A 17,469-nucleotide genomic window follows, 5' to 3' on the forward strand; every position below is an offset into this window, starting at 1 on the left:
GGAATATTGTTGTACAATGTTAACCAGTGAAGGTGCTATAGTTTGTTGATAGAGTAGCTTGTGAGTCATAACCAGCTGACTATAAATAAGTAAGTTTGGTAGTTCAAGCCAACCCAATTGCTTTAGATTTTTTCAGTGATTGTCAAACAGAATGTGTAAATTCTAAAGACACTAATTAGCTGTATAGTAACATTCCTTTTTGTTTCAGAGAAAGGGAACTGTAAGATGTGTATTCTATCTTTAAATTACTGTTGCAATTAGTATGGTGGTTATGTAGTGTGGTTTTCTGTGCACTAGACAGCCTCAAATATCACATGTAATGAGTGGGATTCAGAAAATTGTGAAGGGATAAATCAAACCTGAAAATAGGGACATACCTCTTAAAATAGTGGCATCCGAAATTAGGCATGAAATAGGAACGTTTCTCCAAAACAGAGACAGTTAAGGGATCTGAACCTGTGTCTGATTCTTAATGTTGCTGGGCCTTGCATAATATAGCACAGCCTGGTTGTATTACTGTTGGATGTTATGTTTAATCTAGCACATAGTTTTGAACCACACATACTGTGTCTTCGTCAGTGCCATGGAGTATTGCACCTGCCTCTGCTGTGCATGGCCATCCCCTGTAGCCAGCTCCTCCACAGGCTCCAAATCAAGTACCTCCTCCACTGTTGACTCCATGACCTACCCCTCCCTAATGTCTCTCTCCTCGCTGTATCTATTTGCATAGCAGCATACTGTGTAATAATTACACACACAGCAAATATTTTACTGTACATTTCAGGGTCTGACTGCAGGGAATCATCAGATCTATCTAGACAGTGGAAGTGGGCATTAAGAAGTCTAAGCACATGTTCAACAATAATTCAGTTCTGTGAACTGGCAGTGCTGTACCTGCCACAGTCTGTGCATTTCTTACTGGTGTCATTAACCATGGCTCCAGGGCATGTATGACATAAAATGGCCCCATGACAAATCACGCTTCAGAAACTGCTTTTATTATTCACATGTGTGCCAAATATGAGAGTCACAGGCAATGCACAGGTGGTTGGTGACATATAGCATATTACTCCCTGTGCATTGCAGGCCACCTGGCAGTTGATGGAGTAGCACATTTTTATGGCTAATACACTGCTGTCTCTCTTCACCAGCTGAGGCCTTTATTGCAGTATATGTGCAGTCATTGTCTGCTAGTACCTCAGGGAAAAGGGCTATGTCATAAAATGCCTCCATGGTGTTGCTTCTCTCTTCTGTGGGTTTTGAAACCACAGATGCTCCTTTTTAGCATGGCAGCAAGAACTGGTAGGGTATCTTTTAAGCAGATGTCTGAGATATACCTAATCTGCCCCTGTTAGTTGCTGTATGGTCCATGTTGGCAGAATTTTGAAAGCCACATGTACCTTGGTGTCCACAGGAATGGGTACTCCACGTATCCCAGAAACCTACATATGAGGGTAACACATCTCAACCAGCTCCTGCTTAGTGTCTCTATCCACACAGTAGCAGTCTACTATTTCTGTGTCAGGGTGGGCATGGCATGTTAAGTGTAGACAGATGTCTTGGTAGCACTAAAGGCAATGGTGCACACCTCCATGGATACTGGCTGTAAGAACAGCCTCTTGCACATACTACCTACTAAAGCAGCGGCTACCCTGTACATTTTTGTGTTTCTCCTGTCAATTCGTGATTGTACTGTAATTAGCACCTCTGTTTGTTGTGGCTCATCAGACAAAATTCATACATTTTTTTAATCATGCTGCCATATTGTTTACCTTCATTTCCATTCACGCTTACCCTCATCTTAACAATATTGCTTGTTTCCATGTCATTATGCACTAATTAGCCCAGTATGCTGGCTGTGGTATTTTTGCAGCCAAGTGTGATCATGCTATTTGTGCCTCTGAATCTCCTCCTCCCCCCTGCATGTGGCCACATATAAGTTTAGGTTCATAGGTAAATACTAGACTATTAGTCTGCAGACTAATACAAGTCTAGCCAATAACCAAAGGTCAGAATCAAATCATGTACCCTATATCTGTGAGGTATAGACCTTAATCATTATGTCAACTCCTCCCTTACTCATCATACAAAGCTATGTCAAACCCAGAGCTGTTGGACATGCTACGCTTAAAGAAATCCCAATCTCGCTGAACCACACACTCCAAGGACCTAAACCTTGTCACTACAATAAACAGAACATGCTGGAGGGATAGATTCCTGTCCCAGAGACTTCCCATACTCTAGAACAAACTATCCATTAATGTCAAGCAAAGCTCCTCATTGGCCTTCTTTGAGAAAAACCTTGACAACTGGATGGGAAATAGAAAATTCACACCGGGGATCACTTCTGCGGCACTGCTTGACAGGGGCACAGGAAAATCATTTTCTTGGGTGGCGAAAGCCAGGGAACCTTTTTGGCTAGGCTTATATAGGCCCCAGGGCCAATAGCCTAGTACCTACCTATGAACCTACCTATGAACCTATGGAGATGGAAAACATTTATGAATCCCAGAGTTTGTGTAAAGGAAGCCTTGGGAAAGCTGGGCCTACAAGACTTAGGTGGACACTATACTATTGTGGTGTTCAGCCAGCCCCATCATCAAGGGCCTCCTCACATTTAAGAGTCAGTAGTAAGATCAACAGAGAATAGCTAAAGCTTCATTACCATTCTGCTATACTACAGAGGATTGCAGAGTGAAAACCAGTCTTAATCCCATACACCAATTTGTTTAATGCAATACTAATGCCAGAGTGATAAATATTAATTATGTAATCAGTTCTTCATCAAAATAGCATGTTGCCAGTCAGTGCAAGGGTTTTTTACATTACTGCACCTTTCTAAAATTCTTTGCAACTCCCAACCATGTAGATTACTTTGCACCATTCATTTTGTTTTTTTTTTCACTTGTTCCTTTGCATTTTAATCTGCATGTTTTTACTATAGTCATTTAAACTGCATGTATTTTATACAGATGCAATGAAAAATAAGTTTCAACCAGTGTTCCTTTTGATACATTTTATCCATTTTGAGATACCACAAACTGTTAAGTACAAACTAAACTGCTTTTTGAATACTATAGCATATTTATTTGCCTTTGCCTATAATCTTCAGAATGTAATCAAACTCATCGCATGTCATATTCTGTCCATCTTACAGGAACGAGAAGAACGTTTTCGACAAATGAGTGAAGACACAAATGCAAATGTCTTGTGGTGGGCTATTATGCAAACCATCATCCTTCTTTCAGTTGGATTCTGGCAAATGAAACATTTGAAAGACTTCTTCATTGCTAAAAAGCTTGTTTAACAAGTTACATATGCTCTATTATAAAAAGATAAATCAGTATATTAAGAAAACTAAAATATACAATGCGGTATACAGTTTTAACAAGCAGAAATTAATCTACTTAAAATTAAGTTTTATGTACTTCTATTTTGCCACAGGATACACTTGTTTTGCATGGCATGAACAAGTACAATTGTATGCTGTAAAAATAGATGCAAGAGAGTCTTCATTTGCATCTCAGTTTGCAGTTTCATTGCAGTGTACAGTACATTAACCATAAACCTTGACAGGGTGCACATTACATTTTTCAGAAACCAGTTAACACTGTGGGGATGCTACAAAGCAAGAATACCCTCCAAAATAAGAAAAAAATAACAATACCTGCATATTTTTTTTATTTTACAATGCATGATGGGAATTGTGAAGGTTTTACATTAAGTAAGCCTGAAGGATTCATGTTCTGCTTCACCATTACTTGCTGGTGCCCATTATACTCTTGATTAATATATACATGATGAGTGCCACGTGTACCATTACAACAGCAGAAACATACGTGAGTGTTATTTCAGCCCATATAATAATTCATTTTAGAAAATGGCCAGGCTAGAGTACCAAACCTAATTTGACAAACTAATACATTAACAGGACTGTCATCTCTGTGTAAATGTCTCTAATAATCAAGATCCCTATCAGAAATGCATAATACAGGAAGATGTCACTGTGCCATCCACTAAAATCTCCACAGAACAGCCAAAACAACTGTAATTCATTTAGCAGAGAAAACTCTCTAAACAGAAGTTAAAAGAAAAACAGTAAATTAGTTAAAAAATACACCTAATACTACAACTTATAACCCAGTTCAAATACATTACTAAGTATGCATAAAAACTAGTCAAGTGAAAGAAAACAATACGGAAATCAGTATTCTGACACAAATTAAACATATTTTACAGTAATAAAAGCATTATAAACTTACATTTAGTTATATTGCCTGCTCAAGAACATTAAAACTCATTCAAAAATGTAAAAAAAATAACATCCTGAAAAAAAATGAAAGTATAACTTCAGCTAGATAGACTCCACAAACAGGAAGTCAACAACTGTAGATAGGAACAGAAATTGAATAAAGTAAAGCACTAAAAGAACAATAAACTCACTCCCCAAAACATACAGGCACACAGATGGCAGCAATCCCTAAATACATATCCAATCAGACAAAACTAAGATGTGCATTTGATGATTTAGTACACAAAAGTACACTCCAGAAACACAAGCACATATTAAAATAGTAATAAAACACATATAGGACACATAAAATCACCTAATAAGCCCAAATTATATAAAGGGAAGCAAGCTTGCCATCAGTGTTGGGGGGACATTATGCTTTCATATTATGTGCCTTTCAGTTCCTGAAGTTGCCATCCAACTCATTCCCCTTTTGAATTTCTTAAAGGCTGTACTACCTGAAAAAAAATGTTTGCTGCCAGGCTGGGTAGCAGTTGCTTATATATCGGGGTCATGGTAAATTTAAAAGTCAGAAAAATCTGTTAAGTTTAATGATTAAAGCCAGTTTTTGCCTTACTTGTCCAATATAAATAATTTCATTCTGTATAAATAAGGAGGAAATAACACATAATACAAAATAAGCACAATAAATAGATAAATAAACAAAGCAAAAATGTTAAAACAAACTTTCATTCTTCTTTTTTTCATTTAAAATGAGAAAGAGAAAAAAAAAAGAAACATCAAGTAATAACATTCAGTCTGTCAGTTCATGCAGTGGATTAAAACTATGAATTCTTAACAAGCTGCTTCCTGTATTCCAGGATTTGATTCCCTCAAATTCCATTTGTCTACTGTATGAATCTTAACTCAGTTAACTAGGCAATTTTGTACCAAGTCTCAAAAGGTCTGCACAGATCAGTGCCCTACCTTATTTAACAAATACAAATAAATAATTGAAAATCAATAAACATGCTAAAAAGTTATATTAATAAGTTTTTAATGTTTCTCTCAATTGTTATTATTGTTGGCATGTTTGTTTGTTTGTCTTTCGGCTTTTCCCAGTAAGGGGTTGCCACAGCGGAACTCCGGTCCGCTAATGATTGTCAGTAGATTTTTATGAAACTCCAAGGTGCCAGTTCGACGCCCAACCTTCAATGAAGGCATGCTCATTTACGCACGCATGTCTTTCAAAACGCTACCCAACCGTGGGGAGGACATGCAGACTCCACACAGAAGGCACTCCCAAGCCAAGCCGAGAATCGAAAGGGAGAACCTCTTGCTGTGAGGTAACAACGCTACCACCGTACCACCGCGGCATACCGTTATTATTGTTGGCATGTTTGCTATTATTTGAAAATCAAAGATGCACATAAAAATGCAGCACACAACAGCAAAATATCAGCACGTACAAATCTGTACATCATTTTTAAGAGCAACATTACCCTTCAAGGTGGGTATTACATGAAAATAAGAGACATTGCAGAGGTGGAGAAGCCCATAATGGCGCATTGTGAGGTATTATTCTTTAGTTAGTAAAGGGCTAAAATAGAACTTCAAACCTGGTAGGGAAAACTAAATAAATGGAAAAGCTACTATTTCTGCATATAGCTGTATACAAACAAAATCATTTTCAGCAAGACAAATTACAGAAAGATATCGCAGAACCTGACCATCATTAACAGCCCTAGCACTGCATGAGCAGAAGGTGGGAGAGAAAGGAATGAAGGGGGCAGGGCCTACTTCCTCTCTCTCTCTCTCTTTCTATCTCTCAGGAGTAGAAGGCTGAAGGATGTGTGCCAAGGAGAAGTGTAGCTCTCGTATTTCTGTGAAATCAAAGAAGAGGCAATACAGTGCAGCAGGGGCTGTCTGATCAGGAAAACCCCCCAAGTAAATCTTGAAACAGCACAGACATGTTAGGGTGTAAAAAATCCATCTTGTGTGCAAGATGTGTGTGTGTGTGTGTGTGTGTGTGTGTGTGTGTGTGTGTGTGTGTGTGTGTGTGTGTGTGTGTGTGTGTGTACATATTACTTAGCCCTTCATGCAGCACTCTTGCAGACCAATTCACCATCTTGAAAAGTCATTAAAATAAACTACCAAACACAAAAAACACACCAGTAAAGTAATAAAAATAATTCTAAACAGTGTAAATATGATTCCTCTTTTAAACATTTTAAACTTTTGCTATCTGGAAAACACTACACATACGTGTAAAAGATCATGCTACTGATATTCAGGTTACCTCATGAGGTATAACGATTTCTGTTTGCTGTTACACTAAGCAGCAACTGCATGAAGCTCTGTGTAACACTGCTTCAGGATAAATCAGTTTCTCACATTTAAAACAAGAAGGAAATAACTCATAACAAAAGGTAAGCAAATTCTATAAATATACAAATAATACAAAACTATAACAAAATATTTAAAATGATCTTTCACTTTTCCAAACATAATTTGGAAGTGAAGAACAAAATGTCAAGTCTACCAGTTTAGCAACTATGAGGTGCTGATGACCTTCATCTTTCATCAGACTCTAGTTGTCTTTTGTCTGACCTTAAGCAGATCACTTAACCAGGCAGTGTTCCCAGGTATGAGCTGCTAATGAGCTTCATCTTGCAGTCCAGTATTTAATTTTCTAAGCCTCCCATTTGATTTCTATGTGACTGTAAGCACGTCACTTAAACAGGTAGTGTCGAAAGGTCAAGACGTCTGCCTAGAGGATACACCAGTTTAATAAATGAATAAAAATAGCATATCAATAAACAAATATTATGAAGTTATATTAATACAGTAATCAATATTTCTCATTATTATTTTTTTAACATAAAATGCATAGACTTTTGTTATTTATTATTACCAGTGTCTAACATCTCACAATCAACTGCTATATGCTGAATGAAGTAATACTTTAACAAATGGTGTACTCATTGACATTGAAAGATATTACCATCATATGAAATGGACTATTTATTATGAAAGAAAGCAAGAATGCAAAAAAGACATCACACACACACACACACACACACACACACACACACACACACACACAAAACATACCAAATGCACATCACACTAAAATGTAACACCTTACTTAGCTGGTAGTTTAACCCAATCCCACAAACTTTCACACACACACACACACACACACACACACACACACACACACACACACACACACACACACACACACACAATTAGAAATGCTGTAACAAGAAAATGGTGTCAACAAACACAGAAACCATATTCTGAATGCAATGATGCCCTTCAGGAATGGTATTATAGGGAAATAAACCCTCTGTGTGGTCAACTATTTCCCTAGAATGACTACTGCGCTAGGCATTATTGCTTATATAATACACATGCAGAATGCATATAATAAACAATTATTTGGGACTCATTGCTTTAAGACATTTATATTCCGTATTCAGACAAAAACCTAATATTTTAAAGTGCTGTACACTGATAAAGGGTACCATGTCCTTGTCTATTAAAGGAAAATAAATGAAGTAGACTATGCCACCACTGAAAGTCAACCATACTCAGCTGCTAATTGTTGTACTATAGAACTCTCTACATTGTCTAAATCATGAATGCTGCAAGGTTTCACTCTGAATTTACAGAAACCATTCTTCAGTGCTTATTTGGACCTCTGAACTTCCATAGCAGAGTTACAGTATAGAGGCATAAGTTATGCTGTGATAGATCTTCTGAGTTAAATATTTTGAATGATGAGACCACATATTGAAATTTAAGGCAGACTAACAAAATATTATTTCATCAACAAGAAAATCAATTACTTTTTCTTGTTCCTGGATTTGAGAACTACTGAACACCTCCTTCTGAAGAATGCAATCCTAAAACAATCACATTTTCATCATCCGATTTCTTCCTTTTTTATTTCTAATGACTGTAATAAAATACTTTGTCATGTTTTTTCCTTTTGTTATTTCTGACTGGTAATGACATGAGAGAAATAATATTTAGCAGAACACCTTGCGACAAAGTTCAATATAATCCATGATCTAACTCCCATTTTCTAAGATGGTGTGGCCTAAGCTGACCTGCAGAGGTGTAAACTTTCTCAATTATATAAGGTGCCTTTGATAATTAGGATGTAATAGGGCTATAATTAAGAAAAGGGCTGTCCAATGAGAAATAAAATGTGTTGCAAGAACAGGTTACAGTGAACCACTGCTGTTTTGCAGTTCAAACAATAACTTATAATCAGAGGACACTGTCATAGTCAGCTATTCCCAGAAGAGGAACACGTATAGCAAGCACTAGGTGGAAAATGTCAACACTTCCCCAGGACAGTAATAACTGCTTGTTATTGAATGGTTAAAACAAAGATAAGCATGAGATGGTAAGAAGCTTTTGGAATGATGTGACAGAGAGACAAATTGAAAGAAGAGTTAAAGAAACATGATCAGTGAGGACTTAGGAGGCAGTGGGAGTTAAGGACTGGAAAAAGTATGAAACACCATTAGATTCTGAGATTGTTTTGTATAGGACCATAGGTGAACGCTAGGCTAACTACCCCATGTGGCCATTTTAAGAGTTGACAATAACCTAAAGTCAGAATCAAACTCTGCAACTTGTGTCTATTAGGTGAAGACCTTAGCCATTGCACCAAACCATTATGCTTATTGCAATTGTTGATATTATGAAATGCCAGCAGTTTTAGTTCAAATTAATGTGTACATGTGAGTCTGTGGGTATGTGTGCAATTTTAAAAATATGAGCACTTTCTACCTTGCAAGTGTGTTTGGAAAGAAAAATGACTCAGTAACATAAACATAAATCTCATTAAAAGGTCGTTGTATAGTATGTTGAGATATAACTGTCCAAACTCAAATTCAGTAAACCAAGCTGAGTAATAGTAACTTCTTCAGGAAACAGCTTGTTTATATTGTGTTGGCTTGCGCACACTGTTTCACCAAAATGATCAGGGTTAGCAATGCTCTGCCCAGGAAGTACACATCTTCAATACCACCTGTAGTGTACTACATAGCCTTTCTAAATGGTAAGCAGCAAAGTCTGTCCTCACACTGAGCAAATGGTCAGTGATCATATGTGGTAAGGCTCACAAGATCAATTTTATCTCATAATGTGATAAGGCTTACAAGATCATATTTAAGTCTTGCCTACACTGTGCCAACATTAATTAGGATGCTAGTTTTGTTGCTAAAATGATAGAAATCTAACGTGGTCATATTAGTGCATTATTTATTGATCAATTTCAGTCTCAGCTCACAGGGGGGGGGCTGTTCAAGGGTTAATAATGTTCTCTCACGAGAATAACCCACAAACTAACCATTAGGCAGTTCAGTAACAAGTGCTGAGGGCATACACATAATACTGAATGTCCCATGCATTTTATTAACTAAATTTCATCATTATTAACACGAATGTAGGAGGCTTCTAAACTATTCAGCAGACCACCAACGTTTGTTGTGGCTACTGAATACAGCAGAGCCAGAATCCTTTACCTGATAAACCAATAAGTGTTACTGTGTCTGCACCATGTTTCAGATACCTTGAAATTAAAATATATTTAACTAGGACAAAATGTTAAATTTAAAATGTATTTTCGTCTTTCATAATTTTATCCAGACATTTATACATGTTTCTGCGATTCCCTCAGGATCTTTGACATAAGTTGGACAGCAGAATCACAGATTTTTAAAGAATAATGCTAAAGTGCTTTTTATGAATCAGGGATGCATTTTGAGGTTGAATTTTCTTACTGTATAATTTGCCTTACACAAATATATGTGCACCACTTTGAAATGGTTTAGTCTGAAAGTGCATGCCCAAATGTTCCATTTTGCTCCATACTGAATCTTAATCTTGAAGTTTAAAAGTATGTTGTGAGGGATAAAGCTGATGAGTCAGAGAACTTCCGCATAGCAAACTTAACAGCAAATTTAATTATATCAATACTCTGCAATATGGCCACATACAATAAGTTCTTACATTATATGGTACCATCTTCTGCAAGAAGCAAGTTGCTTACGAGTCCTGAACAGATGTTAGATGAGTTTCTCTTTTAGCTAGTGGGGGTGTTAGCACCCAGCCTGAGTGGCTAAAAACAGTTTTACTTTAGGAAAAAAAAAAAACGACTAACTTAAACACTGTACTCTAACACTGAAATAATTTGTGATCTAATGTTTTGTGTAAACATGGGATTCTAAATATCAGACTGGAAAGATGTAATTAATCAAACTTATATTAAAGGCAAATTAATATTAAAACCTGAGTGCTTTTATATTTATGTGATGTCTTTGATTCTTATACATACCAAAATATTCAGATTGCAATCAGTTGCTGCCAGAACTGCTCACAAACCTTGGTACTCCACTAGCATCTGTTTTTTTTTTTCATGAAGGAACTGTCACAGAGTTAGAGTATCATTACTAACAGTAGGGCATTTGCTAACAGTAGGGCATTCAATATCAGTAGACCCTGTTAAAGAGCCTGGTTAAAAAATCTAAATCTGGAGTTATGGACCTAAGATCATGTCTCTGAGATATGACATCAATTGCAGCAAGTATAATTATAAACATTAATCCAGACAGCATGACTATTCTGAACCTTATAGTGCTGAAAACCCTGTTCTGTCTAGCAAAGCATTATGTAACTAAAGCTTGGATGAACCAGGCTAGGTCTGCAGCATTGAGGGATAAAGCCCTGAATACCATCCAGATGTCCCAAGTATGAATGTTATCTTGAGCCCTGGAAGAACAGGATGGGAGTGAGTGGCTGGTGCTGGTTTGGCCAATCTGTGGAAATGGAAAAAGAGTGGTAGTTCCAAATACTTGCTCAACACTATGAAAGTGCACACCTGCAGGATACCAAAACTGCCAGGACCAGGGAGTAGGCATGGCAGTTCCATGAGGAGATGATAGCCTTCACTGCATGTTGGTGGAAGTATGTACATGCACTGGGAGGGCACTGCATACCCTCCTGAGATGTGGATGTTCACATCAGTCACAGTGGTTGAGTTAAGGCATCATCAGAAATTATCTCATTGCTAGATGGCTAGAGGGCAGAAATATCTTCCATGGTTGGCTGTATGATGGCCACCTCTGGTAAGCTCTCAGCCCCATGCAGGTGACACCCAGTATAGCAGAATGAATGAGCTCAAGACCAATCAGAAGGCTCAATGCTCATCAGGCATGAAGTTAAAAAAACAGATAAAAAATGCTTGGATCAGGAAGGGTTATCAGTTAAGAAGTGGACTACTAAATCATTTTATGTACTGAAATCTGAAAGGAAGCCAACCAGGGCTCAGAAACACCTCTGGGAGCTCCCCAGTTTATAAAGCCCTCTGGTAAAAATTTTACAAAAGCTTTAGCCAATGTCTTTGGAATATGTGAAAATCTCTCAGTGTAATGTTATACAAGACTTCTCCAGCATATTTTATTTACTTATGTATTGCATTTGTTTACTGGGATAGTCTGATTAGGCAGAAAGCTAGCCCTTTTTAGCAAAGGCTCAGGGACAAAAGCTGAGGAATAATGACACCATTACATAAAGAACATAATACGCAGAGGTATGTAAGTAATTGACTAATATGCAACATCTAAATAAAGTATTGTTAATTATTAGCAGCATCATGTAAAGAACTATGAAATATATTTTAAATTATCTTGGTAGAAGGAGAGAAAAGGAGGAAATGGAGGATTAGTATTAAGAGTGACAAAGAATATTTTAGGAAGGAAGAAAATGGAGAGGTAGAGGGCATGGGGGAAATGGCTAATTTAACGTTAAATATCTATATTGAATTACTCAGGATGTCTTGGTTGAAGGCCATTCATACTTAGTCTGCTCTATCACACCGAGCAGACAATGTCCTCTTTCAAACAAAACAAAATGTATTAAATTTTCCATGTAACAAATCAAAAAAACTGAAAACTCAGAACATATAGGTATATCTAGTGCTAGGCAGATCTGTATTGCCCTAAATTTCACTTTCAGCAGGCTATGTGTTCAAAGTGGTCCTTTTCTTTGGGTAGCTAGAAATTCTGTTACATCAGTTGCTTAATCACCAAAAATTACATTGAGTATTTTTTTTAAATGAGAAAACAGAGAAAGCTTGGATTTTTGTATAGACTATGCTATCTACATATTCTAAAAACAAGTTTAGTCGGTTCACTAGATGGTCATCTACTACTTTATGAACACAGTGACAATCCTTACTGCTGTTCTAAAATAGGACTTTGATGATCTGTAGACAGCATCCTATATGACTGCAAAATTTGTAACTGGAGAAGGCAAAAGGGAACACTACTATAGAGATCTAGTTCAGATTTATTAGACAATTCACCTGGTGATCCAGTCATACTTTGGCCATCTTCATTGATCCAGCAAAGAAAAAAAAAGTGGGCACTCCATTCTCAATATGCCTTATATAACTTTGAATTAGATTCACAAAATAAATACAAAGAACCATTCCACAAGTAGAGTATTATATAAAAACACTAAAAAAAAAAAAAACTCCACTACATGAAAATCAACTGCAGTGGCATTTTTTATTTTTTTAATTCAGAAAATGGAATAATAATTTAAAAAATTACTGCATTTAGGCATTGTGCTTTGCAGCTACACACATGAATGACTTTGTCTTTTGATAGTTGTGCTCCCTACGGTGTTGAGATAACTGGTCTGCTTTCTATTACTCCTGGTTGTTACAGTGCAAAACGTCATTTGTTGTTTCAGTAGGATTAAAAGTGTAACGGTGAATTCTATTCTAAACAAATAATACTGCAATGAGCTAAAGCCAAAATTAATGAGGAGTCGCTGGATGAAGAAGAAGGAGATAGGAAACCTGTACTTACTACTGAGGGTTCAGAAAAAGCTGTGAAGAAAGCAAATAAGGACAAGAATGACAAGAAATCATTTTCTGATGAGTTGGCAGCAGAAGATAAACAGTCTAAACTGGAAGAGAAAACTATAAAAAGCAACAAGAACAGTAAAAGAAGAGAGACAAGAAGGAAAGGAAATCTAAAGAAGAGGCAGAAGGAGATGTCACAGAAGGGTTTTAAAAAACTATCTATTCAGGGCAATGGTGAAGATGAAGTTCAGCCAGTATCCAAATCTGGAAAGAAAAAGACGGGAGGTAATGTACTTGTAATACTAAATCAAGAAGAAAGTGTGGAAGAGGAGAAAGAAGAAAAAGAAACCAAACAAAGCTGATAAAAACAAGAATAAGGCAGTGTCACATGAAGGTGATATAGCAGAAAAATAGCACCATAAGAAGGAAAAGAAAAATGGGAAGTAGAATATTAAGGAAAAGATACAGTTTGAAGATGAAGAAGGTGTTGTGAAACCACAGGAGCAGCAACAGAAGGAAAATAAGGAAAAGGGAAAGCCAGTCAGGATGCCTTCAAAAGATGTGAAGGATAAAGATTAGAAACCACTGCAGCAAAAGAAGAAAAGGAAAGCAAGTAAAGGTACAGTCTGATGTTAAGGAACAAGAAGGAAAGCAGAGACAACAGAAGATGAAAAATGAAAAAGGAAAACCAGTAAAGGTATAGTCTAATGAAGAAGAGGAGGATGAAGATGTTAAACAACTCCAGCAGAAGAAACGTGGAAATGGAAAACATGTTAAGGTGCAGTCTGGTGAAGACAAGAACAGGGCAAGTAGAAATATCAGGCAAAAAAGAAGAATGAAAAAGGAAAGCCAGCTAAGCTTCATTCTGATGAGGAGGAAGAGGAAGGCAAGCAGATGCAACAGAAAAAGAAAGGGACAGGACGTTTATATAGGTGCATACTGATGAGGAGGAGGAGGGAGAGGAAAGCAAGCATAAGCAGCAGAAAAAGAAAAGGTAAGGAAAGCTTGCCAAGGGAAGCAATCTGTTTTCTGCCTTAGCATACAGTGACGACAGCTGAGGTGAAGATGAGGAAGAGGAGGAGAGAAATAAAGGCAAGCTAAAAACCTAAAGGCAAGCCTTCAAATAAATTTGCTACCCTAGAAGAAGATGATGATGTTAAGATATGGAGGAAGAAAAGAAGTCTAAATTTGCTGCACTGGATGATGAGGAAGATGAAGAGAAAGGACAGAAGAAAGGGAAGGGGAGAAAGAAAGCTAAGCACACTGCTTCAACTACAAAAACAAAGAGATTAACAAGGAGGAGCATATCAATAAGTTTACCATGCTAGAAGATGAAATTGAGGAATAGAAGGGAAACCAGAAGTCTAAAGCTGGAGCAAAGAAATGGGATGATGAGAAAGAAAAGGATGAAGATGTGGATGTTGAAAAAAAGTCTAAGCAAAACCAAGCCAATGACCCATTTGTTAATTTTAGCAAGAAAGAAAAAAAAGAAAATTAAAAAGCAGAGCATGAACATCAGGTGACCTCTACACAAGCAGCACGTGCAGCAGAAGAAGATTTCTCTGTGTCACAGTCAGAACAGTCCTCATGGCAGGCTGTGCTAGAAAATGCATCACATATCAGGCTGGAAAGGTTCAGTACTTCTGCACATGAAAAGCAGCTGCTTGTAAATGCTTATCTCTTAATCACTGCATGATGACAGTATGGTTTGGTAGGATCCAACACATAAAACACTCTGCTGAAGCACATTACAAACCAAGCTCTAAACATTCATCCAAACATAGATGTGCTGCTGTTTGAGCAAGAAGTAGATGCTGATGACACACCAGCAGTTCACGTATTTCTGAAGGCAGATACCAAGAGGATAAAACTGCTGGAGGAACAGAAGACACTACAAGCTCAGTTAAATAAAGGTGATGACAGTGTGGGTCAAAGGGTTGAAAAGGTGTAGGGAGGCATTTGTGCTATTGGCGTAGAAGCTGCTGAAGCAAAGACATGCCATATTTCAGCTGGTTTGGGATTCACTCATGAGATGCAAGTTCATCCAACCAAGAAATTCTCTGCAGGCTGGAAAATTAGAGTTTCTCTTGCCAGAGCCATCTTCATGGAGTCAACTTTACTGATGTTAGATTAGCCTACTAATCACGTGGTCTTGAATGCTGTTATTTGGCTGAACATCTATTTGCAAGCTTGGGAAAAAAAACTGCTGATCATGTCTCTTTACTAGAGTTTCCTGAATGATGTGTGTACAGATATTGTTTGCCTAGACAACTAGAAACTCTACTGCTATAGAGGTAATTACATCACATTTAAGAAGATGAAGCAGAAGAATAGAGGTAATTACATCACATTTAAGAAGATGAAGCAGACGAATAGAGGTAATTACATCACATTTAAGAAGATGAAGCAGAAGAAGCTACAGAAGCAGTATGAAAAGCAGGAGAAGAAACTGAAGGAACTCAGGGCAGGTGGAAAATCAACAAAGCAGACTGAAAAACAAAGGATGCACTGACCACAAAAACAACAGAAGGGTCCAAAGGGCAAAAATGATGACAGGCAAGTTGACCAAGATTTGATAAAATGACCAAAAGAATATATAGTCAAATTTACATTCCCAGACTCACCACCTCTCTGTCCACCAATTCTGGGCTTGCATGGTGCAGATTTTGGTTATTCAGGACATCCTCAAATGTATCAAGAATTTGTATTGTTGGCCTTAATTCAGTGGGAAAGTGTACTCTCTGATTTCTTCTTACTGGCAAATTACCATTTCACAAGGTGAAATGAGAAAGAGTCATCATCTATAAGTGGAATTTTTTAAACCAGCAGTATGCTGACCAGCTAAACATGGAAGAGAGTGCAAATGATTACCTAATGAGGAATAATAGTTATATACTTACCATAACACCTGATGAGGAACAATAGTTATTTGCGTACCATAACTTGGTATCTGTATTATCCTATTTCATTATTCATCACGACTGGGTCTTGGATCCGATGTGAGATCTGCTCCAGCAACTTTACAGAGCAGATTCAAGGCTCAAGCTCCTCCCACTCCCATAATCTCCTTCTACCTTCAAACTCTCAGATCAAGTTTGCTGACCAATGATAGAAACCCATCAGGGCACCAGACTATTTATCTAGACATAGGCAACAATAGCATTAGAACTGCCAGAGGTGGAAGCTCAAGGGTCCAAACCCCAGCCTCTCCAAAACCATCAGAAACATGGAAGGTGGAAGGAGGGCAGGATGTGATGTATAATGAAATAGGATAACACAAATAAGTTATGGTAAGTACATAACTATTGATCTGATTGTATCCATTTTATTATTCATCACGTCAGAATCCCCAGCTACAAATAAACCCTGGGTGGCCCTAAGGAAGGACGTGCCTGAGCACTGTGGAACCAAAAGACTCCCTGCCTCTGGAGACCATATACAATTTATAATGAGCAACAAAAGTGTGAGGGGTGGACCAATTGGCCACAGCACAGATCTCATCTAAGGACATCCTGGCAGCAAAGGGCCGAAGATGTAGCCACTGACCGAACAGAATGTGCCTTAGAAAGATGAGGCAGCTCCATCTTCTGCATACAATAAACCAGGGAAATACAACTACAAATCCATTTAGAAATTGTTAGCTTTGAGACCACTTGGCCACGCCTGTTCAGGGAAAAGGCCACAAATAACTGATCAGATTTCCTAAAGGATTTAGTCGATGTAAATAGAATCTCAGGTGATGATGTACATCCTAGGTATGGATGAGATATTCGCCCTTATTAGAGTGATTAGGGAAGAAAACAGACAACTGGATGCCCTGGTTAAGATTTCTTTCAGTAGCAACTTTAGGCATAATGGGGGGGGGTTAGTTCATAAAGTCATCCTGTCCTTATGAAAAACAGTAGATGGCAGTTTATAAGATAAATCGTACAATTCAGAAACCCTCTTGGACAAGGTAATAGCAACCAGAAAAGCAGTTTTCCATGAAAGATATTTGAGATCACAGGAATGAGTAGGCTGAAACGGACTTTGGGTGAGAGATTGCAGCATCAATGTCAGATCCCAAGGAGGAGCAGCATCTTTGACTGGAGGCCTGAGGAGTAAGATGTCCTTCTAGAAGGTCTTACATTACCTTGAGGAAAAGGTGGACCCAGTATTGATATGAAAATTAGAAATGGCCGCCAACTGCAATTTGATAGTCGAGAAGCTGGCCCCCTCCTGAGACAGGGATATCAAGAAGAGAAGGATATCCAGAATAGGAGCTGAAAAGGGGTCCAAATTTCATTCTGATGCCCAAAAGGAAAAGCATTTCCATTTACTACAGTAGACCTTTTGAGTAGAAGGC

The 17,469-nt window shown here is 37.7% G+C and overlaps 1 protein-coding gene and 1 pseudogene across 1 annotated transcript in view; both read left to right on the forward strand.

Annotated features, from left to right (window-relative positions):
- Window positions 1–3,307, forward strand: part of LOC122794749 (transmembrane emp24 domain-containing protein 11-like) — a 214,640-nt gene extending 211,333 nt beyond the window's left edge. Inside the window, exon 5 of the mRNA XM_044063385.1 lies at window positions 3,158–3,307. Coding sequence (XP_043919320.1) covers window positions 3,158–3,307 — 150 coding nt within the window. The remainder of the gene's footprint in view (window positions 1–3,157) is intronic.
- Window positions 3,308–11,366: 8,059 nt separating this feature from the next.
- The window catches only part of LOC122794862, a 146,592-nt pseudogene continuing 140,489 nt past the window's right edge, over window positions 11,367–17,469 (forward strand).

Source organism: Protopterus annectens, chromosome 2.part1 (genome assembly GCF_019279795.1).
Source record: "Protopterus annectens isolate FY-2018-M chromosome 2.part1, PAN1.0, whole genome shotgun sequence".
Classification (NCBI taxonomy): Eukaryota; Metazoa; Chordata; order Ceratodontiformes; family Protopteridae; genus Protopterus; species Protopterus annectens.